Source organism: Anabrus simplex, chromosome 1 (genome assembly GCF_040414725.1).
Source record: "Anabrus simplex isolate iqAnaSimp1 chromosome 1, ASM4041472v1, whole genome shotgun sequence".
Classification (NCBI taxonomy): Eukaryota; Metazoa; Arthropoda; class Insecta; order Orthoptera; family Tettigoniidae; genus Anabrus; species Anabrus simplex.
The window spans coordinates 1,548,906,342-1,548,933,797 of NC_090265.1; the positions used below are offsets into that span (position 1 = coordinate 1,548,906,342).

Here is a 27,456-nt window from a genome sequence, read left to right on the forward strand (position 1 = left end):
AGTCATCAATCTGAAGAGCTACTATAAATTGGTTCTGAAGCACATTCATTACATCCTCAACCGACTCACTGTCCTTCCTCGGCAGCAATGATGGAAATCTTTCTATAAAGAATTATACAGAAGAAAACTGGGCATCTTCAATTTTTGAAACATCTGCTACCTCTGCATGTTTCAGTACTATTGATTACTTTTGGTTTAACAAAGCTGGAAAGCAGCTGCTTTAACAGGTTCGTCATTAGTTCTAGTAGTTTATGAATGAGGCAAAGCACTCTGAAGTGTAGAGTTGAGATTCTCAAATAAAGGAATGAAAGCATAACCTACAGGAAGGCACAGTATGCCTTATTTAAGCCTGATGACAGAACCATAAAAAAAATAATGTACTCATAATTTTGAATGATATTCTTATTCTTTAGCATAGTAGTGTCAGATTTTGAGGCACATGCAAATCTTTTGGGAGCGACCAATTCTGACGACTCAGTAGCTTTCCTCGTTTGATGGTCTTTGGAACTACCAGGCTCAGTTTTAGGGATCGTAAGTGATGTTAAGCTAGTAGTTGATGCACACTGAGCATTAATAAGCACCTCATCTTTAAAGAAACCAAGTTGTAGATCTGATTGCTCTAACAGCCTCTGTAGACACCTTCCTAACGATAGCCATCTTGTGCAAAAATGTTTCAGTATCTTCTTCGTTTCCTTGTTGTGAAGCTCTTGGACTTTCTCAAGGCGTTCCTTCCTCTTACAACACTTTTCTAAATAATAAAAGATGTCAACTAATAGTTCATCAACTTTAACAGGCAAACTGCTTGCACCTTTCTCAGTAGACAAGTTAATCAAATGGCATGAGCAACCCAGTACAAAGACAGATGACTGTGCTTCCCTTAAAACAGCAGCAACTCCATTCTTCTTTCCAATCATGACTGGAGCAATGTCTGAACAGAACGCCACACAATTTTGAACTGGAGTTTTGTAACACTCTAACTTTGAAATTACCTATATTACATCCCACTGAATCACCCACTAAGGTTGGGACAGACAACACTGAGCTATCTATCTTTACCTGCTTTGCCACAAAACAGGTGACGACAATAGGGTAAAGCTTAGCATTTCTCTTACTGCTCCCATCCGTAGCTAAAGAAAATGGTTCACGTAGCATGTATCCAATGAATTACTTCTTGAATCCGTAGCCATTTCTTTCAAAATGTGTGTGGTTTTCGTATGACCACAGCCATTTTTTTTTTTTTTTGCAATTTCTGAACCTGGAAACATTTTCCTAAACAGAGCACCAGCAAGATCAGTAGCAGCTAACAGGATATTATGTTCAATTAAAAATCAAGTGAACAAGCATTCCGCTCTTACTATATCAAGGTAAGCTCCAGAAGAGGTAAAAAACAAATGATTTTCTGACTGCCATCCTTAAATTTTGTATTGGAGACATGTTTAACAGATTTAATGCGATTTACTCATTCTTTTCTTCCTCCACGAGAAACGTTTATATCACACGAGCACATGGAACAGAATGCGAATGTTTCGCCTTTCAGTGACGTATAAAAGGAAATTCAGCAGAATATGCCTCCCTAAAAGACTGATAATATCGTTTCTTAATGGAACTCATTATGAACACCATTAAAAATACTAAATCACTTCCAAATTCGTCACACAATTTCAAGAGTTTCAGAACTACCGCCAATGTTACTCACACCCACACACAAACAAAGCCTTTCAGCTGCTACAAAGCACAACGCAGTTACTAAAGTAGTTATATATAACAACAGCTAGGTTATTGACCCTTAATGGTACGAAAAGAGACTAAATGAAATAACAATTTAAAAGTCCAAAAACACCCATTGACCAGAATTCAAAACGTGATGACGAAGAATGAATGGGTGAATAGGAATTTAAAACAATCAGTGGATCCGACCCGCAATGCCTTTCCATTCCCAGGAACTATTGTAAAACAATATTATTGCTGACCAAGGGATTGCTTCTATAGTACAATTTTGAATCGATGATGCTTGTTGTACATATATATATATGTACATTTACTGGTCGAATTTCAAACACTGCATCTCACATTACCAGCTACCATTGAAAATCAAATCCGATTTAACCGCAGAAAGTGAAAACAAGCGCAGATATTCAAAATCCATACAATAACATTGTTCATCCGTACAACTGTAAAACACACTCAAAATCCGTACATTTTATGGAAAAACCAGAATACTTGGTAGGTTTGGATTATGGGCATGATAACTGAGTGGCAACACCACGGGCTTCTCACCAAGGTAGCCACGGTCCAAATCACAGCCAATGCACATCGCATATTTAAAACGTAAAGTCACATTTTTGTGGCTCGGATTCCACATAAAAGTGGAGGGCTCGTAGTTGTGATCACGATATCAGCAGTTACATGAAACTACTTGCTTGCTTTAAAAAACACACACACAGGTCTACATACCTTTCAAGATGTGCCATTGTTGAAAGCAGACCCTGTCGACACCTTACTAAGTAAGCAACGTAAGGGGAGCGCTTCTGGTAGTCATCTCGAAGAGACCGAAAAAGTTTACGGCAGCTATAATTATGAAACATCAAAAAGATTATTCGGTTGCAGCTGAAGTATACAAATATAACATGATGAACAAAGTAATACCAACCCATCGTCATCAAAAAGACGGATGCAGCGAAGTGTCTCATGAAGATGAGAAATAAGAGAACGATCTTGTAAGTTGATGGCTTCTGCTAGTTGTAGCTGCAAGAATGAGACCAGCTCATTCTCCTTTTGAGTCCAAACTTCACCCTGTAACCATGAGAGCCATATTTTATAACCAGGCTCTAAGAAAAATGAAAAAACAGAATTGTGTGATTAAGTGTACACTAAACAGCTTACAAATTACAGTTGGCATGCTTGTGAAAACGAACTAAGAGCTTTTGTAATCCTCATCCACATATAGCACTGTGGAGTGCTCCAAACAGAGTTAGATCATCATCTCATTGGTCAACTGTTGATTAGTTTAAGATATCTCTCCTCATCCATTAGTATCTTATGGCTACACCATATGAACAGTCAGTCAGTCACAAATCTTCATTCACAGAACATACATCTAATTTGGCTGTTTCACCTCATGATGATTATCCTGCTTTTAATCTTCACATCTGTTCACATTACAGCTCTTAAGACTGAGATATTTTGAAGATACACTTACAAACAACACCACTCTTACAGCAGAGTTCACCACAATGTTTAAACTCCTCCAGTTGCTTGAGTCATCAGTCCACAGACTGGTTTGATGCAAATGTCCATGCCAACCTTTTCATTTCTACCTAATTTTTACATCCTATATCTGTTCTAATCTGCTTGTCATATTAATTTCTTGGTCTACCCCTACCATTCCCTCCACCCACACTTCCCTAAAAAAAAAACAAAAAAAAACGAACAGTCCTGGGTGTCTTAAGATGAAATCAAAATCAAAATCTCTTTATTTGCAAAATGAGGTGTCTGTCTCGGTGGTAAATGGTACACTAAAGTACATTATTGTCAAGCACTAAATTTTAAATTAAGAAGAGAAGAACATTTTCTTAGAATACAATATTATACAATTTACGCTAACAATTTTTTCTATGAAGCGCACAGCTCATCCTTAATAAATTTATATTGTTTAAGAAATTCTACTTATAATATCTCCTGTACTTACAGACATAGTCAACTAATACACAGCATGTGGAATTACTTCAAATAATACTATACAACTGGTATAAGATTTAAATTTACATTGCAATTATTTATTTTTTACCCACTTTGGAACCTAAGTAGCATAATGACCTGCTGCGTTTTAACAAGAGCCCCTTTTGCCACCAATTTTTAGTTCTCCTGAAGGGCCTTTACAGCTACCGTAGTGGTTCCAGGGCCCTCGAAGTCCCCACTGTACTTCACCCCTACAGGCAGTCCCCTACTTTGGCTGTCCAAACTCCATAGACCAGGGGATGGAATTAATTTATTCACACACATTTTTTATTTACAATAACCTGCACTGGTCGAATGCCCTCTAACATTTAATTTATGCTGTCTGTTGCTGTTTATTCTCTTCTTGAATATCTGTACAGATTTTGGAAAAGGATCAAACACTACCCCCTGGTACTCTGTTCCACTCCTTCACACCCTTCCCAATGAATGAAAATTTACCCCAATCGCTTCTGCTAAAATTCCTTCTAATTTTATACTTGTGGTCAGTTCTGCAGATATAATTATTTTCCAACTGAAGCCTCTCACAGATTTCTCCCCATGCTGCTTCTCCTGTATAGGCTCTATATAATCCTGTAAGTCTAGTTTTCTTCCCTTCTCTTACTTGAAGTTTCCTACCCAAGTTCCTCTAACATTTTTGATACACTACTCTTTCTCCTGAAATCCCCTGTTACAAACCTTGCTGCTTTCCTCTGCACACTATCTATTTCTTTTATTAGATATTCTTGAGAGGATCCCAAACACTGTTTGCATATTCCAATAATGGACGAACCATACTTAAATAACTTTTTTCTTTTAATTCTTTGTTGCATCCTTTAAGTAGCCACATTATGACATGTAACGATCTGTATGCTTTCCCAACAATGTCATCAACATGACCTTTCCAGTGCAAATTACTTTTAAATCTCACACCTAAGCATTTGCACTTGCCATCTTTTGGGATAACTACCTCATTCAAAGTATATTCAAATTCAGTTTTAAAGCTCCTTGTTTGTAAAAGATGTAACAGTTGATTTGCCTCCATTAACCTTCATATTATTTTCTTCAACCCATTGTTCGATACTCTCAAGGTCCCTTTGTAATTCTGAACAATCCTCAATGTTATTTATTTCCCTATAAACAATTATGTCATCTGCATACAATCTTATTTTTGATGTTATATTATTCCCTAAATCATTTGCGCATATTATGAAAAGTAATGGATCGATTATACTACCCTGTGCAATTGCCTTCCAAACTTTCTCTTCCTGTGATATATTATTTCCTACTTTGACTTTCTGAACCCTTGAATTTAGAAATGTTCTTATAAAACGTATAACCCTTACATCCAATCCTATTCCCTTCAAATTCTTTAATAATATTCCATGTTCCACTCCATCACAGGCTTTGGAAAGATCTATGGCTATGCAATCTAACTGGCCTTCTGAATCCAACTGATCTGATATGTCCTGCTGAAATCCCACCAGTTGTGCCTCACAAGAAAATTTCTTTCTAAATCCATACTGGCTCCTTATGAACCAATTTTCATTATCACATATCCCTCTGATGTACTTTGCTATTAAACTCTCCAGTATTTTACACACACTATACTGGTCAGGCTGATTGGTCTGTGGTTCTCTGGTTTCCTTTTATCACCCTTTCCTTTATAAATTGGTATTACTATAGATTCCTTCCATTCCTTTGGTATTACATTATTATTTATGACATAGTCAAAGATAAATTTTAAATAAGGCACTATGTACCATCCCCTTGTCTTTAATACCTCACCAGTAATTTGATCACTTCCTGCTGCTTTTCCTTTCTTAAGCAGTTGGATTTCTCTGAAAATATCTTCATTTGTTAATGAGAAGCTTCTTATTTCCCTACGTGTCTCTCTCTCTATCTTCTGTTACGGTTTCCAACTCCTGATAATCTTCTACTGAATCTCTGAATTCCCTACTAAATAGATTTGCTTTCTCAGTATCTGTTAAATAGTGTTCACCCCCTTCTCCCATTGTAGGAATTTGGATTCCTTTTCCTTTTTGATTCCTAATATATGAATACAGCTTTTTCCATTTCCGTTTGTGGTCATTACCCTCTTGAAGAATGCCATTCATAAAATTCTCTTTTGCTTTCTTTTTCATTCTATTCAGTTCTCTCATTAGCTGTTTTCTTTTTTCTCTACTCTACCTACCCTCTTTGATTTTCCTGTTTACTATTCTATATTTTCTTTTTAATTTTCTTATTTCCCTTGTATAATAAACAGGGTCTGAGGTCATTTTACCCTTCTTAACAGGTAAAGTCTCTTCTCTCCTTCCCAAATGATTCCTTTAAATTTAGCCCAAAGTATATCCACATTACTCCCTTCACTTATCCAACAACTGAATTGTGATTTAAGGTAAGTCTGAAATTCATCAATTTTAGTTTTTCTGTATAATTTCTTGTCTTGTGTGACCCTCTTATTAAGCATTTTTGATACCAGTCCTACATCCATTATTACAGCCTTATGGTCACCTATTCCTTCAATTACCTCAGTTTTATCAACAATTTCCCATGGTTTAACCAGAATGTGTCTAGCAAGTTATTGAGACGAGTCGGTTCTTGTACTACTTGTGTAAATCCTCCCTCCCAAATTAACATATTTGCCAGTTTCTGATCATGGGCTTCACTTGCAGCTCCATTCCATTCAACTTCAGGCAAGTTTAGATCTCCCTCAATTATTACCATATCATTATTATTGTTTTTATGACTATAATCTATTATTTTCTCAAATATTTCCATGTCTCTTTCCTCTCTTCCAGGTCTATATGTTCCTATAACTCCCACTCCTGTATATTATCACAAACTAATTTTATCCCTAACTAGCTGATGTACCCGTGCTTCGCTACAGGATTCTCAGAAAGACTGACTTGGTGGCTTTCCTAACTGAATTCAACATAGGTCATTATAAAAACGTCAGTAGGAATGTAGCGATTGAAAGCAATGTTATCACATAAAATACTTGATCAAATGAAAAACCGCACCCTTTCTCACTTTCAACGAACAGTACTACGGTGCCAATCTAACAGTCCAACGTTCCAGAGCTGGAACAACCAGGTCGCAGACTTCCATGAACACTCCTCTGTAATAATTCCGTTAAACATCCACACTACTCATTCCAATCAGTGCTTCAGAGTAGAGATTGAATAGCTCGAATGCTATGATGAACCAGTGTGTTACATACCTGTAGTATCAGAAAATGTATGAACCAGAGGAATGGCATGCTAAAGAAGAAAGTTTTCCAACTCCCCAGCTATTTCCTGCCAATGTTCAGTCAGGCTGTTATACTCGGTACGCAGTAGTAATCCCATCTATCGGAGTTGAGCGGCACCATAAGAAACGAAGAACATCACAACAAACAATGGTCAATGTAAAGTTATTGTTGATCAGTGTTAAGCGCTTTGGATATTGTAGGCCTTCTGAAATACCACTCTTATCATAGTCGGTACAGTAAAACTAAATGAAACATGAATGATCGGAAATTGTATTGTCTATAACTTTTGTTATGTAGTACCGTACTTTTCGATAGCACCAATAACATAGGTACTGGTTTTTAAATTCAATTTTAGGCGCCTTCCCCTAAACTACCATTCCATCTGGGGGATAATAAAATTATTTACAGCCTAGACTGTAGTTTCTTATCCCCGACTCTATATAGCGGTTTTCATTAAATTCTGTTAACCCATTTTCTCGTGGCTTGGCGTTGATATGGATTTAGCAACAAAAATACAAATTCATTAATATCTGTGTTATCAGAGCCGGTACGGTATAAATGTATAAGACATAAATGATTGGAAATTGAATTCTATATAACTTGAGTTATATAGTATTTATCGATAGGACCGCTAATAATATAAATATTCGATAATTAATTTAAGGCCTTCCCCTAAACTACCATTTCACTCGGCGTGAATAAAATGATTTATAGCCTGGATTGTAGCGGCTCATCCCCCGACTTTACATACCGATTTTCATTAAATTCTCTTCAGCCGTTTTCTCGTGATGCGTGTACAGACAGACAGACAGACAGACAGACAGACAGACAGACAGACAGACAGACAGACAGACAGACAGACAGACAGACAGACATTACGGCAAAGTAAAAAGTACATTTTCTTGTTACTATGGACATGACTAGAGACGGGAATTTGCCTATTTGCCTATTTTATTCCTGTGTTCAGAAACGTAGGCTTTTAAGATATAAATCCATTTTAGGGTCTTTTTAGCTATATTTTGTTGGTTTTATTGTGCTTATAAGTGCCTATTTCAGGGGTTAGTGCCTATTTGGAGTATAAATGCCTATTTGATGCCTTTTAACTATATTTTTTTAAGCCGATTTTCTTCCAGTGCATTATATTGTAGCTAGTGTGCTCGACAGAATTATCTTCTATTTTTTCAATATCTGTTTACCCCATGAACAAAAATGGGAATTATCAGAAGTCACCAGAAATAGTTCCAGGGAAATTTCCATCAGGAGAAAGAAGGAACAATTCGACCTCGAAGACTTCAACCCCTCCAACATCCTAAGTACCTAAAGGCTAGTACACACCTAGCGACAAAGTCGCGGGACATTGTATGGGGACAGTTGCGAGACACTGTCCCTAGACTGCTGCAATACAATATCCACATCTATAGAGCCAGTGGCACCAAAGGAATTGGCGCGAAATGGCGCAAGAAATTGCTTTATGTGCTTTTATAGTTGTGAATATTTTTCTCCATCTCGTGAATGGACATAGTGAACTTTTTAGCCAAAGACTCCATTGCTTCCCTCCTTTTGTCTCTGTTTTTATACTCAGTAGACATAACATCCCAAAGACAAATCCTTAATGATTTTTAGAGTAGTTTCCATCGCAAAACAACAGAACACGAACGTGGCGGCTATCTGCTCACTGGCATTGGCGTGTCCCGGGACTTTGTCTCGCGACACGTCCAGACTACATCATGATGCGCAACATTTGTATCATGTATCCCATTTCGAATGGCAGACCTGCGACATGCAAATACGGTCGCAGGACATCCCTGGAACTTGTCGCGATACACATGTTCCGCAACTTTGTCGCTTGGTGTGTACTAGCCTTAAGGCATATGCGAGAACCAGTCAGCTATGTTGCACAACCCATATGCCCTGTACCTCCCTTTCGATGTGAACTCTTGTACGCGTACGCTTTATGTTCAGAACGTGTTGTGATTTACTGTGAAGTGGAAGAAGAAAAAGAAGTGTGTTTGCGGCAATGCTCAAAGAAAAATTGTCGAAGTTGTACTGGCTGAAGCAGTGGATCACAGGGGATCCCAAGTTTGTTCCTTTTATCTTGTTTTGTGATTGAGAACTATGATCGCATTTCATTGTAGCATATATAGGTCTATTAATTTGTGTATTGTGGCAAGTTGTTTTGTTGCAATGCTGGTATTAATCGTGAACTTTCAATTATTCTTTTATATTGCTAAAATGTAAATTACTGAACGAGGAGGTAGAACGCCGGTGGTCTCTTGTCACAGAATGGATGAAAATTAAATCGGTATTTTGAACTGTGATTCATTTCCTGTGAAAATAGGGATTTACAACTGAAATGCAATTTTTTAAAATTGTTAAGCGAGCTCGATAACTGCAGTCGCTTAAGTGTGGCCAGTATCCAGTATTTGGGAGATAGTGGGTTCGAACCACACTGTCGGCAGCCCTGGTTTCCCATTTTCAGACCAGGTAAATGTTGGGGCTGTATCTTAATTAAGGCCAAGGCCGCTTCCTAACCACTCCTAGCCCTTTCCTATCCCATCATCGCCATAAGACCTATCTGTGCCGGTGCGACGTAAAGCAACTTGCAAAAACAAAAAACGTGAATTCTATTACACTGTTGCTAAGCCTTCGCACCCAATGTAGCCTGGCTAGGATGATGCCACAGCGTGTTTTACAAGATTGCCAAGACTATCTTTATAAGACCAGGCCAGCGAAAAGACCGCTGGTCTGGATTGGTGAAGTCCGGTTAGTAACCGTTGTGCATGGCCGGGGGGGGTGCAAAGAGAGTCTGAGGGGTGTAAGCTCTCAGGTTAACAAGCCTCTAGCATCCCCTGAAGTGTCTTACTAAATTGTGACAAAAATAAGGTCATGGGCGCATGTCACGACAATTTCAAATTAACTTCCACGGTTTTTAATCTTCAATGAGGGTGGCGGCCTTGCAGACAACAGAAAATAGTCTTCATGACAGCTGACCTGGCTGACCAAAGCTGGCGAATACAAACAAATAAAATGTTCACAAATTGGGATTTATAGTGCCTCCGTTTTCATTCTTCTTCTTCTTCTTCTTCTTGTTTCCAAATTTGGCCGCCTAAGGACCGCATTGAACCTAAGGCTTTCTCTTCTTCTACTTCCTCTTCTTCTCGCTGAACCTCTTCATCTTTCACTTCTAATCTTCCTTTCTTTCTCAGATGTGACCAATTTGGGTCTACATTTTGGTGGTTTCTCCTGGAATAATTTGATGCTGTACACTCCGCTTCTAAATTATTTTCTGTTGTGAATCATATCCATTGTAAGTCCACTTTCTATTGCATCTCTTTTTACCTCTTCTACCCACTTCATCGAAGACTTCAGTCCAATGACGTACTTGAATATTTTCTTAGCCGTTTCTCATCCATTGTATCGATTCCCGGCCAGGTCAGGGATTTTTACCTAGACCTGAAGGCTGGTTCAAGGTCCACTCAGCCTACGTGATTAGAATTGAGGAGCTATCTGACGGTGAGATAGCGGCCCCGGTCTAGAAAGCCAAGAATAATCTCCAGGCCTTTGGGCTGAGCAGTGGTCGCTTGGTAGGCCAAGGCCCTTCAAGGGCTGTAGTGCCATGGGGTTTGTTTGTTTGGGGGGATTTTTACTTACTATGCAAGTGGTGCAGCAATAATTCTGATTTACTGGAGAACATTTCACGTGAACTCCGAGAATCTCAATTTCCTTTTCGCCTCAGTTGTCAATTATTTAATCAATATTATTTCATCCTTAGGGTCTCGTTAGCCCTGTTGTCGTTTTCTTCAGCGAGTTGCTGCAGGCATTGCGTACAAGAATGGGAGCACTTGCCGTGGTATAGATGCTTGTTTTTTTTTTTTTTTTTTTTTTTTTCAGTTGATATTCTTAAAGTGATTAAGTTGGATTTCTACTCCACAACATTCTTTGATAATTTCAATCTCTGTGGACGACTAATTTCTACAGGTACATTATTAGCAATGTCAGCTGTAAATTTTATAGGATGTGTCATGAATTGAACAGAAGTCCTTTTGGTTTGTTAGCTCAACTATTAGCAGTGAGGTTTCATTTTTTTCATGCCTATTTTGTTGCCTATTTTACATGTTAGTGCCTATTTAAGTGCCTATTTTGGCTAATTTAAGAGCCTATATCCTTGCCTATTTTAACTGTTTTTAATGCCTATAATTCTCGTCTCTAGACATGACGGATACAGAAATACCATTCTTTTCAAAATCTGAGCAATGTACAGACAAAACTCTTGTTTTATATATATATATAGATTATGTTTCAGGCCTTCCCCTAAACTACCATTTCACTCACTGCGAATAACATTATTGATAGCCTAGATTATAGCGACCTATTCCCCGACTTTGCATACCAATTTTCGTGAAGATACGACCACTAATAAAATAAATATTTGAGAATAAAATTTCAGGCCTTCCACTAAACTACCATTTCACTCAGCGTGATTAAAATAATTTATAGCCTAGATTGTAGCGGTGCATCACCCGACTTTACATTTCGATTTTCATTAAATTCTCTTCAGCCGTTTTCTCGTGATGCGTGTACATACATACATACATACATACATACATACAGAAATTACGGAAAAGTAAAAAATGCATTTTCTTGTTACTGTGGACATGACCGATAGAGAAATACCATTCTTTTCAAATTCTGAGCAATGTACAGACAAAACTCTTATTTTATAATATATATATATATATATATATATATATATATATACACTAAGCATGTGCCCGCGGCTTTGCCCGCGTTTATTAATTGAACCGCTAGATGTTTGTAAACTATTTATTTAAAAGATAATTAAAACATTATATTTATTAACTCACATGGTTTTGACGTAAATTTCGTGAAATACATTATTTTATTTTTATTATATTGTTACTTTCAACGCTTAAGATACCGGGTTGATGGATGGTACAAATAATATTAAAACCATGTAAAAGACCATGTTATATAATACAAAATATATTGTTTCCTTATAGAGCTTCGGAATAAACTGTATTAATGTCCTTCCATTTGGAGGTAAGATGTATACTGTAGTGTGTTTGCCTTTCGAACTCTTGAACAATCCACGTACAGTTGACAATGGCAAAAGCACCGTTTTCGAGGATGGAGTCCTACAACTTTAAGCGATTGTCCTATGTCAAAATTTCAGATCTCTGTGTGCAGTAGATTTGACTGGGCTTCGCGCACATACACCTAAACACTTCCGAATATTGCGGGCTGATGGCTCCTCATGTCGCGGACCGAAAATGGCTTCCTACTCAATGGACTTACAGTCCGAGGAATACTACTTCGCCCGCAGCATGCTCAGTCATGATGGTGGCTTCAATAGTATTTGTCATCAGTTTCAGAGTAGTGTTCATTGCAGAGCATCAACAGCGTCATATGCCCTCACACCATATAAGACCAAAAACGGTTTCCTACGCCCTGGACGTAAAATGGCTCCTTGAATATTGTATTCTCTACCTATCTTATGTACGTTGCCTAGCAACAGCGACTCGATGCATTTAATCTTGGTGACAGCACGTTGGATTGTCATATCCCAATGCACGTTTTCCGATGGTTTTTCGTTCATAACTCACCAACGAAAGCAAAAATGAAAATTCGGGCTTCGAGGTGCATTTGGACCCCTTTCCATCTACCTATGTTCAAAATTTCAGATCTCTGCGTGCTGTAGATTTTGCTGGGCATCGCGCACAGACAGACAAACACTTCCTTTTATAATTATAATACATAGATAGATATTTCATCCCTTTCATCGGTAAACCATTCATGTGAACAATAAGTTTCCTTCACAAGAATAAACCCCCCCCCCCCATTTTATCTCCTCGGTCTCTACGATAGACTGTATACCCTTCTGGAAATACTTCTCTATTACCTCCCCCCCTTCTCTCAACCATGATTCCACTCCTATCACCACATCAGTCTCATAAGATTCCATCAATGTACCGAATTTTAATTGTTTATTTACTACATTCTGACAGTTTACCAAGAGCAATCTCAGACCCCCTTCCTTCCTAAAACTTGACTGTTGCAACTGGGTAACATTTGACTCATGAACTGAGAACTTCCCTGGAACCCAGATCCTTGTACATAGATCTTCATTTAAGGATCTGGGTTTTCTGGCAAGTTTCCCTGTATGTGCCAGTTTAGTGGTATGGGTTTTCTTAAGTGCAGATTAGTTTGCAAATCTCTGTTGACAATTGTAGCAATTTGTCTACAGAGAGTTGCTTTTCCAATACCATTCAGATGTAACCCATGCCTAGTGAACATTTGCCTGCCAAGACCTAAAGTATCTACTACACAGACATTTCTAAAACTCTTACATAATCTCTCGATTTTTATATTTACATCATGTACAGCTTTGTTCACACACGAGTCCTCTAAAAGGTCATACCTGGGTGGCACATTAACTATAATTACTTTTGACTTTTGAGTCAGGTAGTTTGGAAATCTTACCTTTGAGTGTCATAATTAGTTCCTCACCTTCATTTGCAATAATGTCATTTGTACCACTCACAATCACCACATAATTGTCCTTCTCTAACACAAGATCACAACTTGAAAGGACGTCTTCAGTTTTTGCACCTGGTTTTATTAGTCCTAAAATCTCAGTTTCTTGATTCTGCAGCTTTTCCTTGATGCCTTCTGCCATACCCCGCTCTTGACTGACTGCATAGAGATGAATTTTTGGCGATCTTGACTTTCAGTTGGTTTTCTTCTTCTGTAGGTTACCTCCACTGGATTTAAAATTATTCGGAAAACTTGATGTGTCTTCTTCTGGAACTTGTTGCAATGAATGAAAACTATTTTAGCACTGCAAAGAGTTTTTTCCCGGTTTTAAGTTATACGTAGTTTCTCCCATATGTTTAACATTAGGCCTAAAATGGCTACGCGTCACTTCCGCCCACGGCGATCTTTCTTCTCCAATGTCTTCTTTATCTTCCAGTTTCTTTATTCTACCCTTTAAGCTTTCATTTTCCAGTTTCAGAGCACATAAGTCTTCTTGTAGCACTCCTAAAATCTTAAGTATAGTTTCGTAAGTCTCTCTTTCTTGTTCTGCCTCACTATCAGTTTGTTTACACTCGAGACACAGCTACACACTTTCTTCAATATCAATCCTATTTACAATATTTGCACAACGAAAATGGTAGGGCCTACCATTCATCACACTTACGACACAGAATCGCATTTTTAACTACTCTTCTGCATTTGCCACATTTTTCACTGCATCTTACACCATTATCCACTACGGATATCCCAGACTCGCCATCTTGGATTTCAAGTTTTCAAGATGTGTCCTATGATTCTCTCTTTTCTTCTCATCAAATTTAGCCAAATCGTTCTACTCTCACCAATTTGATTTAGTATCTCTACATTTGTGATTCCATTTAACCATCTCACCTTCAGTATTCTTCTGTAACACCACACTTCAAAAGAAATGAGCTATTTATCATCCATGTTTCACTTCCACACAATGTCAAGCTCCAGACAAACATCTTCAAAAACATTTAATTTCCACATCAATGTTCGCAGTGAGCACCTATTTTAAGAAAGGCCTTCCTTGCTTGTGCTAGTCAGCCTTTTATGTCCTCCATACTTCTAATAAATTAGGTATATGTTGGTTCCATCTAATCAGTACAAGAATATTTATGCGAGTTACATCACATATTGTTTACAAATGGTACCAGTTTTGACACCAGATGTGGCTGGGTCATCATCAGCCGATAGTTCAAAAAGTGCAACGTACAAAGAACACAAAATCAATGCACAGACACATAACAAGAAGCAAAAGGCATAAAATTAATAGTTAAAAATAATTGTGATGAAAGTTCACATGGAGCTGTATATCATATCAATATGATGCATACGCTGGGGCATTAACGGTCTTTAAAATCTTGATGTGAAGATAAACGAATAATGATAAATCTTACAAAATATGTGAAAGAAATTAATCTGAGTCATTAAAACTTATCACTATTTGTCTTGCTGCGAGGAAAATTGAAAACAAACACCAAAGTGATGAGTAATATAAAATGCAGGTTTCAGCAACAAATAAGAATCAAAGTTGACATTCGACAGTATCCTTAAGGTCTATGTCCAAGTAATTCTTGAGATAGCGAGGTGTTCATGTGAAGGTCATATTTCACTGGACAGTGGTTGTTGTAGTCCCACTTCGAAGCAGAACCAGAAAGACCTTGCGCAGTGTGATCGAATGCTTGACATGCATCATTTTGGTGTTTGACTTCAATTTTCCTTGCAGCAAGAATAGTGATAAGATTTAATGACTCATATTCACTTATCATTCACATGTTTTGTAAGATTTATCATTATTCATTTCTCTTCACATCAAGATTTTAAAGACTTTTAATGCCCCAGCCTATCATACTGATATGATATACAGCTCCATGTGAACTTTCATCACAATTATTTTTAACTGTTAATTTTATGCCTTTTGCTTTTTGTTATGTGTCTGTGCATTGATTTTGTGTTTCTTGTATGTTGCACTTTTTGAGCTATCGGCTGATGATGACCCAGATTTGGAGTCGAAACCAGTACCATTTGTTAACGATATGTGATGCAACTCTCATTAATATTCTTGTATTGAATAGGTGGAACCTATATATATATATATATATATATATATGAAGGTAATCCCAAAAATAAGGTCTCCTATGTTTTTATAAATACATAGACCTATTTATTTCTACAATGGCTTTACATCATTTTACAGCTTGAATATTTAGCTATTTTTCTACATAATCACCATTTCGGTTGATGCAATTTTGTAGACGCTATGAGTTTTTTATGCCCATGTCATACCAACCTGCTGCCATGCTCTTCAGGAAGTTGTAAACCTCATCTTTCACCTCATCATCGGTGCTGAATCGCTTTGCAGCCAAATATAATGGTCCGTTATTGGACATTATAAATTTTCCAGCTAACTCATTCTTGGTTGCCTGCGTGTCGCCCTCATGTGCTAAGTTGGGCTCATCAGTTGGTCAACGTAGCACATGAGGGCGAAACGCAGGCAACCAAGAATGAGTTAGCTGGAAAATTTATAATGTCCAATAACGGACCATTATATTGGTATTATAAAGTTTCTCATTCAGGACAATTATTTCATGTTCCCTATATCATTGCAGCCAAATGTTCTTTCAACTTAGGGAACAAGTGATAGTCACTGGGTGCCAAGTCGGGACTATAGGGTGAGTGGGTGATGACGTTCCACTGAAACTGTTGCAGGAGAGCAATGATTTGCCGGGTGATGTGCGGGCGAGTGTTGTCATGGAGAACGTTTACGCCCTTGCTCAACATTCCTCTTCTCCGGTTCTGAATTGCCCGACTTTTTTCAGGGTCTCACAGTACCTGTCAGCGTTAATTGTGGTCCCTGTATACATAAAGTCGACCAACAATACACCTTTTCGATCCCAAAACACAGTTGTCATGATTTTACTGGCAGACTGTGTTTGCTTGAATTTCTGCGGCTTTGGCGAAGAGGGATGCCGCCACTGGGGTGATTGTTGCTTGGTCTCAGGTATAAAGTGGAACGCCCAGGTTTCGTCACCTGTGATAATTGAGGCCAAAAAGTTGTCCTGCTCAGCTGCAAAGCGTAGAAGAAATGCGCAGGAAGAATCAACTCGTTGCCGCATGTGGTCTTCGGTCAGCACACGTGGCACCCATCTTGCGCACACCTTCCGGTATTTCAACCTTCCCGTTAAAATTCTGTGAGCGTCGCTGTAAAGGATGTAAAGGAGAACATATATTTCCGACAAAATAGTAGCGTTACAAAAATGTTGCAAAGTCTGGGCTGGGAAGACTTGGGAGAAAGGGGAAGAGCTGCTTGACTAAGTGCTACGTACCAATATAGTTGGTCCGTTATTGGACATAATAAATTTTCCAGCTAACTCATTCCTGGTTTCCAGCGTTTCTCCCCAGTGTGCTAAATTGGGCTCATCACCTATTGCTCGGCTACCTGCTTCAATGGATCATGTAAGCCTCCCCACTGAGGCAAGGTCACATGGTTCACAGGGGAGGCTGACAGCTCTTACGCATTTAAAAATGTAGTGGTAGCCTCTTTATGATGACCTGGTCACCACATATGGAACATTGAACATATTTGAGAATTATCACCAGTGGAGAAATTATATTTTGCAGTAATTGAAGAAAAGTATTTTCTGAGTAATTTTAGAATAGAAAATATCCCCACAGTAACCACAAAATTCCCATTAGGTTCTTCAGTAATTTTCTCAATTTTCTGGATATGTGATTTTGTACATCTTGAAAGTCACATGATAACCCCCTGTTGTGTGTGTGTGTGCGTGTGTGTGCGTGTGTGTGCGCGCACGTGTGCGTGCGTGTGTGTCTCTTGTAACGTTTATTTGGCAGCATGCTTTTAGCCTATTAGTACATACACTGACTGACAGAGCAAATGCAACACCAAGAAGGAGGGGTTCGAAAGGGATGAAAGTTGGGGAAAAAACAGAGACGGCACGGACGAATAATTGATGTTTATTTCAAACCGATATGCAGGTTACACAATGCGCACGGCATCGACTCAGTAGGATGTAGGACCACCGCGAGCGGCGATGCACGCAGAAACACGTCGAGGTACAGAGTCAATAAGAGTGCGGATGGTGTCCTGAGGGATGGTTCTCCATTCTCTGTCAACCATTTGCCACAGTTGGTCGTCCGTACGAGGCTGGGGCAGAGTTTGCAAACGGCGTCCAATGAGATCCCACACATGTTTGATTGGTGAGAGATCCGGAGAGTACGCTGGCCACGGAAGCATCTGTACACCTCGTAGAGCCTGTTGGGAGATGCGAGCAGTGTGTGGGCGGGCATTATCCTGCTGAAACAGAGCATTGGGCAGCCCCTGAAGGTACGGGAGTGCCACCGGCCGCAGCACATGCTGCACGTAGCGGTGGGCATTTAACGTGCCTTGAATACGCACTAGAGGTGACGTGGAATCATACGCAATAGCGCCCCAAACCATGATGCCGTGTTGTCTAGCGGTAGGGCGCTCCACAGTTACTGCCGGATTTGACCTTTCTCCACGCCGACGCCACACTCGTCTGCGGTGACTATCACTGACAGAACAGAAGCGTGACTCATCGGAGAACACGACGTTCCGCCATTCCCTCATCCAAGTCGCTCTAGCCCGGCACCATGCCAGGCGTGCACGTCTATGCTGTGGAGTCAATGGTAGTCTTCTGAGCGGACGCCGGGAGTGCAGGCTTCCTTCAACCAATCGACGGGAAATTGTTCTGGTCGATATTGGAACAGCCAGGGTGTCTTGCACATGCTGAAGAATGGCGGTTGACGTGGCGTGCGGGGCGGCCACCGCTTGGCGGCGGATGCGCCGATCCTCGCGTGCTGACGTCACTCGGGCTGCGCCTGGACCCTTCGCAGGTGCCACATGTTCCTGCGCCAACCATCTTCGCCACAGGCGCTGCACCGTGGACACATCCCTATGGGTATCGGCTGCGATTTGACGAAGCGACCAACCTGCCCTTCTCAGCCCGATCACCATACCCCTCGTAAAGTTGTCTGTCTGCTGGAAATGCCTCCGTTGACGGCGGCCTGGCATTCTTAGCTATACACGTGTCCTGTGGCACACGACAACACGTTCTACAATGACTGTCGGCTGAGAAATCTCGGTACGAAGTGGGCCATTCGCCAACGCCGTGTCCCATTTATCGTTCGCTACGTGCGCAGCACAGCGGCGCATTTCACATCATGAGCATACCTCAGTGACGTCAGTCTACCCTGCAATTGGCATAAACAACAGTCTACCCTGCAATTGGCATAAAGTTCTGACCACTCCTTCTTGGTGTTGCATTTGCTCTGTCAGTCAGTGTATATATAAAGCAATGTCCTGACTGATTGTCAATCAACGTCCAGGCAAAACTACCAGACATACAGAAATGAAACTCTGGGGATACATTTCTATTACTGTGCAGGCACTCACTAAGGAAGAGTTTCAAAAAATTCACTCCTAAGGGGATGAAATGGGGGGTAAAATCCAGTAAATCAAACTATTCATTCCTCTGAAACCGTTCTCTTGATGGAGCTGAATTTTCACTCAATGATTGCTCCTTTATGTACTAGATGGTTAAAAAGACAAAAAGACAAAAACCGAAAGAAGAAGGGTTTGACATACGAGGTTCAAATTTACGCGATGGTTCCTCCTCTATGTCTTACATTTTAAATAAAAAGTAGTCTTAATATAATAAACCCCTAAGGAGTTTTGACCGGGAGATGAGACCTGAAGACATAAATATTAATTTCTCTCAAACCATTTGACAAATGAGCTAAAATTTATAATGATTGTTGCTTCTGTGTGTCTCAGATTTTAAATTAAAAAGTGGTCTTAAAATAATACACCCTTAAGGTGTTTTGACCATGGGGAGGGGCTTGGTGAACCGTTTGAAATTTCACATGATTGTTGCTCCTCAATATCTTAGATTTTAAATAAGAAGGGGTCTTGTTTGTTTTGTTGTTTACAATTGGCTTTACGTCGCACTGACATAGATAGGTCTTATGGCGAAGATGGAATAGGAAAGGCCTAGGAATGGGAAGGAAGCAGCCATCGCCTTAATTAAGGTACAGCCTCAGCATTTGCCTGGTGTCAAAATGGGAAACCATGGAAAACCATCTTCACTGTTACCGACTGTGGGGTTCAAACCCATTATTTCCCAGAAGCATGCTCACCGCTGCGCGCCCTTAACCGCAGGGCCAGCCCGCCCGGTAGGAAGTAGTCTTAAAACAATACACCCCTGAGGGGTTTTGACTGAGAAGAATTGCCTAATGAAACATACCACCTAACTTACAAATTAAAATTCACAGCCACCTATATGCTCACTTCGTGTTTCAAAATAATAAATACTCCCTCTTAGAACAAACTATTTCAGGCTAGTAGTAAACCCATTATTACTTTGCAATGTTAGAATTTAGTGCCCACATTTACATGCTGTTCCTAGCACCTCTTTACAATAACTTTTGAAGCTAAAAAAAAAAAAAGAACCTGTCACGACCAACTACAATATATTTGACTGTAATGCTGAATCCAACATGGCAGTTGTCTTGGGCCATTGCCCCTGATGTAGATTTGCAGTATGCTGTTAAACAAGAGAAAAGTGGTGGAAGCAAGTTCTAGATAAAATAATAAACGCTGATAATCTTCATCATCATCATCATCCTAAACCATCTCCAGTTTCCCGGGTGTGGTATATGAGCCTCCTCCATCTCATCCTGTCCTTGTACCATTCTTCCTCCACCAACTTGTCCCAATCATGACCTCTCAGCATTACATCGCTCTTAACTAAATCTATCCATTTCCTTCGTGGCCTTCCCACGGGTCGTCTTCCTTCTACCTTTCTGTCAAATTCCTTCCTTGCAGTTCTGTTTACTGGCATCCTCTTCATGTGACCAAACCACTTCAGTCTTGTTATCTGAATCTTATTTAGGAGAGAATTGTCTATTCCTACTTCTTCTCTAATTTTCTCATTCCTAATCTTGTCTTTCCTGGTTTTCTGGATCATAGTGCGTAGGAATTTCATTTCAGCTGCCTGAAGTTTGGAATTATCTCTATTGGTCAGTGTTGTGGTTTCGAGACTGTATGTAAGAATTGGTGTATAATAGGACTTGTACAATGTCATTTTTGTTTTCATGGGTATTTGCTCATCCCACAGCAGGTGTCATACCTGGTGGTAGAATTGTGTTGCCTTATTGATTCGATTGTTCACCTCATGTTTTGCTAGGTTGTCATTTGATATAACGCTACCCAAGTATTTGAAAACTGGAACGCTGTCCAGTTGAGCTTCATTTAACATGACTATTGGTTCTGCTCCTTCCCCATACACTTTCATCACCACCGTCTTGGTCTTGCTGATGTTTAAACCATATTTCTTAAACTCCTCATTCCAGCTTTGTATTCTCTCTCCCAATTCATCTTCTGAGTTACTCCAGATCGCAACATCATCTGCAAATGTGAAGGCTTTGATATCTCCATGTTCTTCCTTTTAATAGATTTCATTACTACATCCATTACAATAATAAATAGAAGTGGTGACAATGAGCTGCCCTGCTGCACTCTTCTCTTTGTTTCAAACCAGTCCAACAAACCACATCCTACTTGAATACAGCTTCTGTTCCCACTATACAACATTTTCACTTTGTCTATGAGGCTCTCTCGCACTTGAAGTTCTTTCATGCATTGCCAAATTCTTTCCCTTGGTACACTATCGTATGCTTTCTCAATGTCCAAAAATATTAGGAATAAAGGCTTGTTCTTCTCCCAGTATTTTTCCATTAGCATCCTAATTGCAAATATAAGGTCTGTAGTTGACCTTCCTGGTCTGAAACCATACTGCTCTTCTTCCAAAATTGGTTCAACAATATCTCTGATTCTGGTCTCTATTATTTTTTCCAATATTTTCAGGACATGAGACAGTAGTGTGATACCACGGTAATTAGTACATTTTCGTCGGATCCTTTCTTGAACAGAGGTACAATGATGCCCATCTTCCAGTCCTCAGGAATAGTATTTTCCTCCCATATCTTGTTGAGCAGTCTACAGAGCCATTGGATTCCTGGAACTCCCGCTGCTTTCAGCATATCTGCACTTAGTTCATCTACGCCCACTGCCTTTCCTTTCTTCATGCTCTTGAGCGCATTTTCAACCTCAAGCCATGTAATTGGTGGTTCAGTTGTGGTTCCTCGACTTGGCTCTCCTCTATCCGTTGTTTTTTCTGTATCTCCATTCAGCAGCTTTTCGAAATAGATCTTGAGTTCTTGTTTAATTTCTCCCTCTTCTTGTGCCAGAGTTCCATCATCACGTTCTATTGCTTTTATGGTCTCTTGATCCCTTCGCTTGTTTTTCACTACTCTGTATAGCAATTTCATATTTCCTCTACTGCCCTCTTCCATTTCTTCTCTTTTTCTTCCCTTACAATGTTCTTTACAGCAAGTTTCTTGTTCCTGTATACTCCTTGAAGTCTTTGTATTTCTTGTTCATTTCGTTCTTGTCCCTGTTTTTGTTTCTCCTTGTCCAGTGCCTTCTTTATTTGGTTTCTTTCTTTCACCGCTGTTTTCACTCTATCATTCCACCATGGTGTCTCCTTTTTTCTTTTGATAGAACTTGTAACTCCACATAGGTTTTTGGCTTCTCCCACAAAGGTGTCTTTGAAGGCCTTCCATTCTTCATTAACGCTGGTTACTTCACACTTCGGCAAACTCTGTTGAATCCTTAGTTTGTATTCTTCCTTTATTTGGACTTCTTGCAACTTCCAAGTTTTAATCTTCATAATCTTCATAATTTCCATAAAGAAAACTATTTTATTCAATATCAACTGCATTTACCAAGTTAAAAACCAAGAAAGAATAATTATCATCTAAAAAATCTTTATATCACGAATACATATTCGACGCATGTAAATCCTACAACCAGCAAAGTTGAAAAATCATGAACTTTTACCAACATCCATCATAACAGAGTAAAAGAAATTTAAAAGAGAAACTGCAAAACACCAACTTCAGTACCAAGAAGTGTCATTTTCAATTACTATGAAGTACAGTAGCAAACTTCCAATGTGCACGTAATGATGTATTTTAAAAATATCAGTTTACTTTCAATGGCATCAGAATGAGGGCAAAAAAGTATAACTAAGCTGTTGGTTTCTAAAGAGGATAATTTGCTGCTAAGTTTCAATATCTTGCATTCCCCTGCCTTTATGCCTGGGAGTTCTATGTATTATCACAGTTAGGCTACCTAACTTCACATTTTTGGTCAGGAGTTCCTTAGCAAGTTTCCCTGGAAATGGAAAAATATATTTTTCCTCGACAGCAATTTTGATTTTATTGATAACTTTACTCTGCATAACACATGATGTATGGATGTTCCTTGAAACATAAATAATAATAATAATAATAATAATAATAATAATAATAATAATAATAATAATAATAATAATGATAATAATAATAATAATATAGTCATATTTTAAGCTAAAAATAAAATGTTCAATTTTTTCTTTTTTTCTGATATAGAATTGTTTTTCATTGATGCAGTAAATGAAAGTGTTACAGTATACACATATCGTAGGTGAAGCTGCAATGGGTAAAATGCTAGTAGTATATATCTGAAATACCAAACACCGGGCGAGTTGGCCGTGCGGTTAGGTTCGTGCAGCTGTGAGCTTGCATCCGGAGATAGTGGGTTCAAATCCCACTGTCGGCAGCCCTGAAGAAGGTTTTCCGTGGATTCCCATTTTCACACCAGGCAAGTGCTGGGGCTGTACCTTACTTAAGGCCATGGCCGCTTCCTTCCCACTCCTAGGCCTTTCCTGTCCCATCGTCGCCATAAGATCTGTGTCAGTGTGACGTAAAGCAAATAGAAAGAAAGAAGAAATACCAAACAAGCATTCTGAATACAAAATTTGACTGATCTGATGATTGAAAGCAGATTAAATGTCAACAATCTCTAATATACTAAGACTGATTGATAAACTATTTAAAAAAAAAAACACAACATATTTTCTCTTGTTTTGTAAAGAACCTTTATATAATAAATAGTATTATATAACTAACAATATATCAGGTATTATCATTATATTTGCCAGACAGATGTGTTTGTGTTACTCTAATAATGTTTTTTTCCAGTAAATAAATGTAAACTTGCTGTATGTTACAGGTATCTTTACAACAAAAACAATATTCATTCAAAAAATTATATATATATATATATATATATATACTGCATATATTACACAGAATGTTCTCATGATAAAACATAGAAGAGTTTTGGTACGGCACAGTTTTAGACATGAGTTATTGTAAAAAATTTGTAATATAAGAAAAAGAACTACCTTAACCCATTTGTAAATACTTACCTTTCTACAAATACTGTTTGACATCCAAGGTATATGCTGCATGTCAGCAGTACTCAACACCATTCGTAATTTTCGCTTGGCATCGACAAATGCATATGAAGCCTCTACATTGCTGGGATCAATGTTCAACCTTTCATCTGTTGGTGGCTTATTTTTCAGCGGGTTTAATGGCTCAGCGGTATGTTCTGATGCAGCAGAATCACCAGCTCCAGAACTTGGTTTGCGCCGATATTTGGCCAGGATGTCTTCTGTGGTATCTAACAATATAAAAAACTAGTAAATAGAAACAATAAAATTCAAACTCTAAAAATAAACACACACACTGTAACATATTGCCACACTGGTATACAGATAAAGGTAGCGGACTTCTTTCTTAGAATAATAATGTTGCTTTTACATCTCGCTAACGTAAATTTTTACGGCTTTTGGAGATGCCGAGGTGCCATAAGTTTGTCCCACAAGAGTTCTGTTACTGAGCCACTCAAGCCCAGCTTCTTTCTTAGAGAATGCTGTTGACTAGAAATGCAAGCTCACAAATATTTTCTGCATCTTGATTACATTTTGCTGTTCCACAACCTTGGGAGAATACACAATGAACCATATGTTCCAGTTTTGTATTACCAGCCAGGTTTTTACAACCCTTAGGTTTCTTCCCTACTGACATCTCATCTTTTTCATATCATACTTGCTGCATTTCTTTTCTGGTTCAAGATACTACACTGCAGGCACTCAGGACAGTCTGCCGTTAAGATAAAGTCGTCGGCATAGGCCAAACTGCTTACTACACCCAACCGAGTCCCTCCCTGTCATTCTATACCATACAGTAAATGATCCATGTATACTATGAACAATAAAGGTGAAAGATTACAGTCTTGCCTAACCCCTGTAATAACCTTGAACCAAGAGCTCATACTACCATCAATTCTCACTGTGGCCCAATTGTCTACATAATTTTTAAATTTCTTTTACAACTTGCTTTACGTTGCACCGACACAGATAGGCCTTATGGCAATGATGGGATAGGAAAGGGTTAGGAGTGGGAAGGAAGCAACCGAGGCCCCAATTAAGGTACAGTCTCAGCATTTGCCTGGTGTGAAAATGGATAACCATGGAAAACCATCTTCAGAGCAGCTGAAAGTGGGGTTGAACCCACCATCTCCTGAATGCAAGCTCACAGCTGCGTGCCCCTAACCGCACAGCCAACTTGCTCGATGTCTGTCTACATAAACACCTTTGAATGCCTGTAATACCCTACCTCTAATACCATAATCCCTCAGAATGACTGATATGTTTTCCTTTGACACACTGTCATATGATTTCTCTAGATCTATGAAACAAACATAACTGTCTATTCCTTTCGTAACTTTTTTTCTATTACCTGATGCATTCTGAAAATCTGGTCCTGATAGCCCCTCTGTGTTCTGAAACCACAGTGGTCATCATCCATCTTACTCTCCACCACTGATTGCACCCTCCTTTTCAAAACACGTAAACCGAGCTCGATAGCTGCAGTCGCTTAAGTGCGGCCAGTATCCAGTAATCGGGAGATAGCGGGTTCGAACCCCACTGTCGGCAGCCCCTGAAGATGATCTTCCGTGGTTTCCCATTTTCACACCAGGCAAATGCTAGAGCTGTACCTTAATTAAGGCCACAGCCGCTTTCTTCCCATTCCTAAGCCTTTCGTATGACATCGTCACCATAAGACCTATATGTGTCGGTGCGACGTAAAGCAAATAGCAAAACACGTAATCTTGATAAAATGTGTGCCCTATAAAAGCGTGAGAGCAACGGGCAGTCATCCCCCATGTTGTATCGCTAAGAAGCCTGAATATATTGAGTTTATTTTAACCATTATGGTTTATTTTGGTCCGTATTGACTTATAACTAATAGCATAACTGAAAAATCACTGATAATGTTAAATGTCTGCCATGTCAATACTAATAAGAAAGCTATTTAATCCACTTTAATTAAACCGTCATACATGTTTTGAGAGCCACATTCTTTGTCCCCATCAGCGACCAAATATCCCCCTAATAATCTGTGGACTTAATTTAAAAACATATTATCAATATACTTTCAAATAAGTTGTAAATTAAAATACAAGAATTGCCATCTAAATAAAATCTTTAAAATTAAACAACAAAATCTCTTATTAAAATATTTGGATAGCGTGTCTAAAAACAACGAGTGCGTCAAAAATTTAAAACTTAAAATTTGTATTGCAGCTCCTTCTGTACTCTTTGTCTGTTGGAAATACCACCAAAATGGCTAACAACTTTCTAGCTGGGTTGTGATTAAGCTCTCCATTACATGTTGTGGCTGCTTGTTTACATATCCACTGCATGTATTTAAGTTTTGATATACTTTTTTTTTTTTAAATAATTGGCTTTATGTTTCACCAACACAAAGAAGTCCTATGGTGACGATGGAAGAGGAAAAGGCTAGGAGTGGGAAGGAAGCGGCTGTGTGGCCTCAATTAAGGAACAGCCCCAGCATATGCCTAGTGTTCAAATGGGAAACCACGGAAAACCATCTTCAGGGCTGCCGACAGTGGGGTTCGAACCTACTCTTTCTTGAAAGCTTTTTTTTTTTTTGCTACTGGCTTTACGTCACAGCGACACAGATAGGTCTTATGACGACGATGGGATAGGAAAGGCCTAGGAGTAAGAAGGAAGTGGCCGTGGCCTTCATTAAGGTACAACCCCAGCATTTGCCTGGTGTGAAAATGGGAAACCACGGAAAACCATCTTCTGGGCTGTCGACAGTGGGACTCGAACCCATTATCTCCCAGATGCAAGCTCACAGCCACGTGACTCTAACCGCACGGCCAACTCGCCCGGTTTTCTTGAAAGCAAGCTCACAGAAAATAACTTTGATAGTATATTGTTAATAGGTTTTTAAATCAAGTCCGCAAATTATTTGGTGGATCTTTCTCGCAGATGAAGAGAATGAATGAAGTTCTCAAAACATGTACATCAGTTTAATTAACATGGATTAAATAGATTTTTATTAGTGTTGACAAGACAGACGTATAACATTACCAGTGATTTTTCAGTGTTATTTCTATTATTTGTCTTTTAATTGACGTACGTGCAGCTCCAAGATAATTTACTATAGAAAAGGAGCCAAAGAAATTGGTACGTGTCCGCCATAGGCACAGCAACCTCCCCTAAATAAAGCTCAAGATGGTGATGAAGAGTGCAGTTCCAGTAAAAGTGAAACAACAGAGGTCTTATCAGTCGAAAACCGAAAGCCAAGTTCTAAGGTCCACCAGTCCATTCTCCTAATAGCTTGCTGTAATTGTCGCTCTGTGACTGCGATAACCGTTGGCAGAGTGGTAATATCAGGCACTTCATCCTCATGGTTACCAGTCACCTCCGGTGTCCCACAAGGCAGTACTCTTGGCCGCTTGCTGTTTTCTTTGTTTATGGACGATCTACCGTCCACACTCAATGAAACAGCCAATACCCTACTCTTTGCTGACGACTGCAAGATATTTAGGGAGATCAGGAATCCAGCAGATGCAGCTCTGCTACAGTCCTTAGTTAATGCCC

General features: G+C 39.2%; 1 protein-coding gene across 5 annotated transcripts in view; it reads right to left on the bottom strand.

Moving 5' to 3' along the window:
* Window positions 1-27,456, bottom strand: part of Gapvd1 (GTPase activating protein and VPS9 domains 1) — a 674,762-nt gene that overhangs the window by 120,408 nt on the left and 526,898 nt on the right. For all 5 annotated transcript variants that reach the window (XM_067138086.2, XM_067138089.2, XM_067138085.2 and 2 more), the window contains 3 exons: window positions 23,902-24,158; window positions 2,651-2,793; window positions 2,455-2,568 (listed from right to left, as the gene is read on the bottom strand). In XM_067138086.2, coding sequence (XP_066994187.2) covers window positions 2,455-2,568; window positions 2,651-2,793; window positions 23,902-24,158 — 514 coding nt within the window. The remainder of the gene's footprint in view (window positions 1-2,454; window positions 2,569-2,650; window positions 2,794-23,901; window positions 24,159-27,456) is intronic.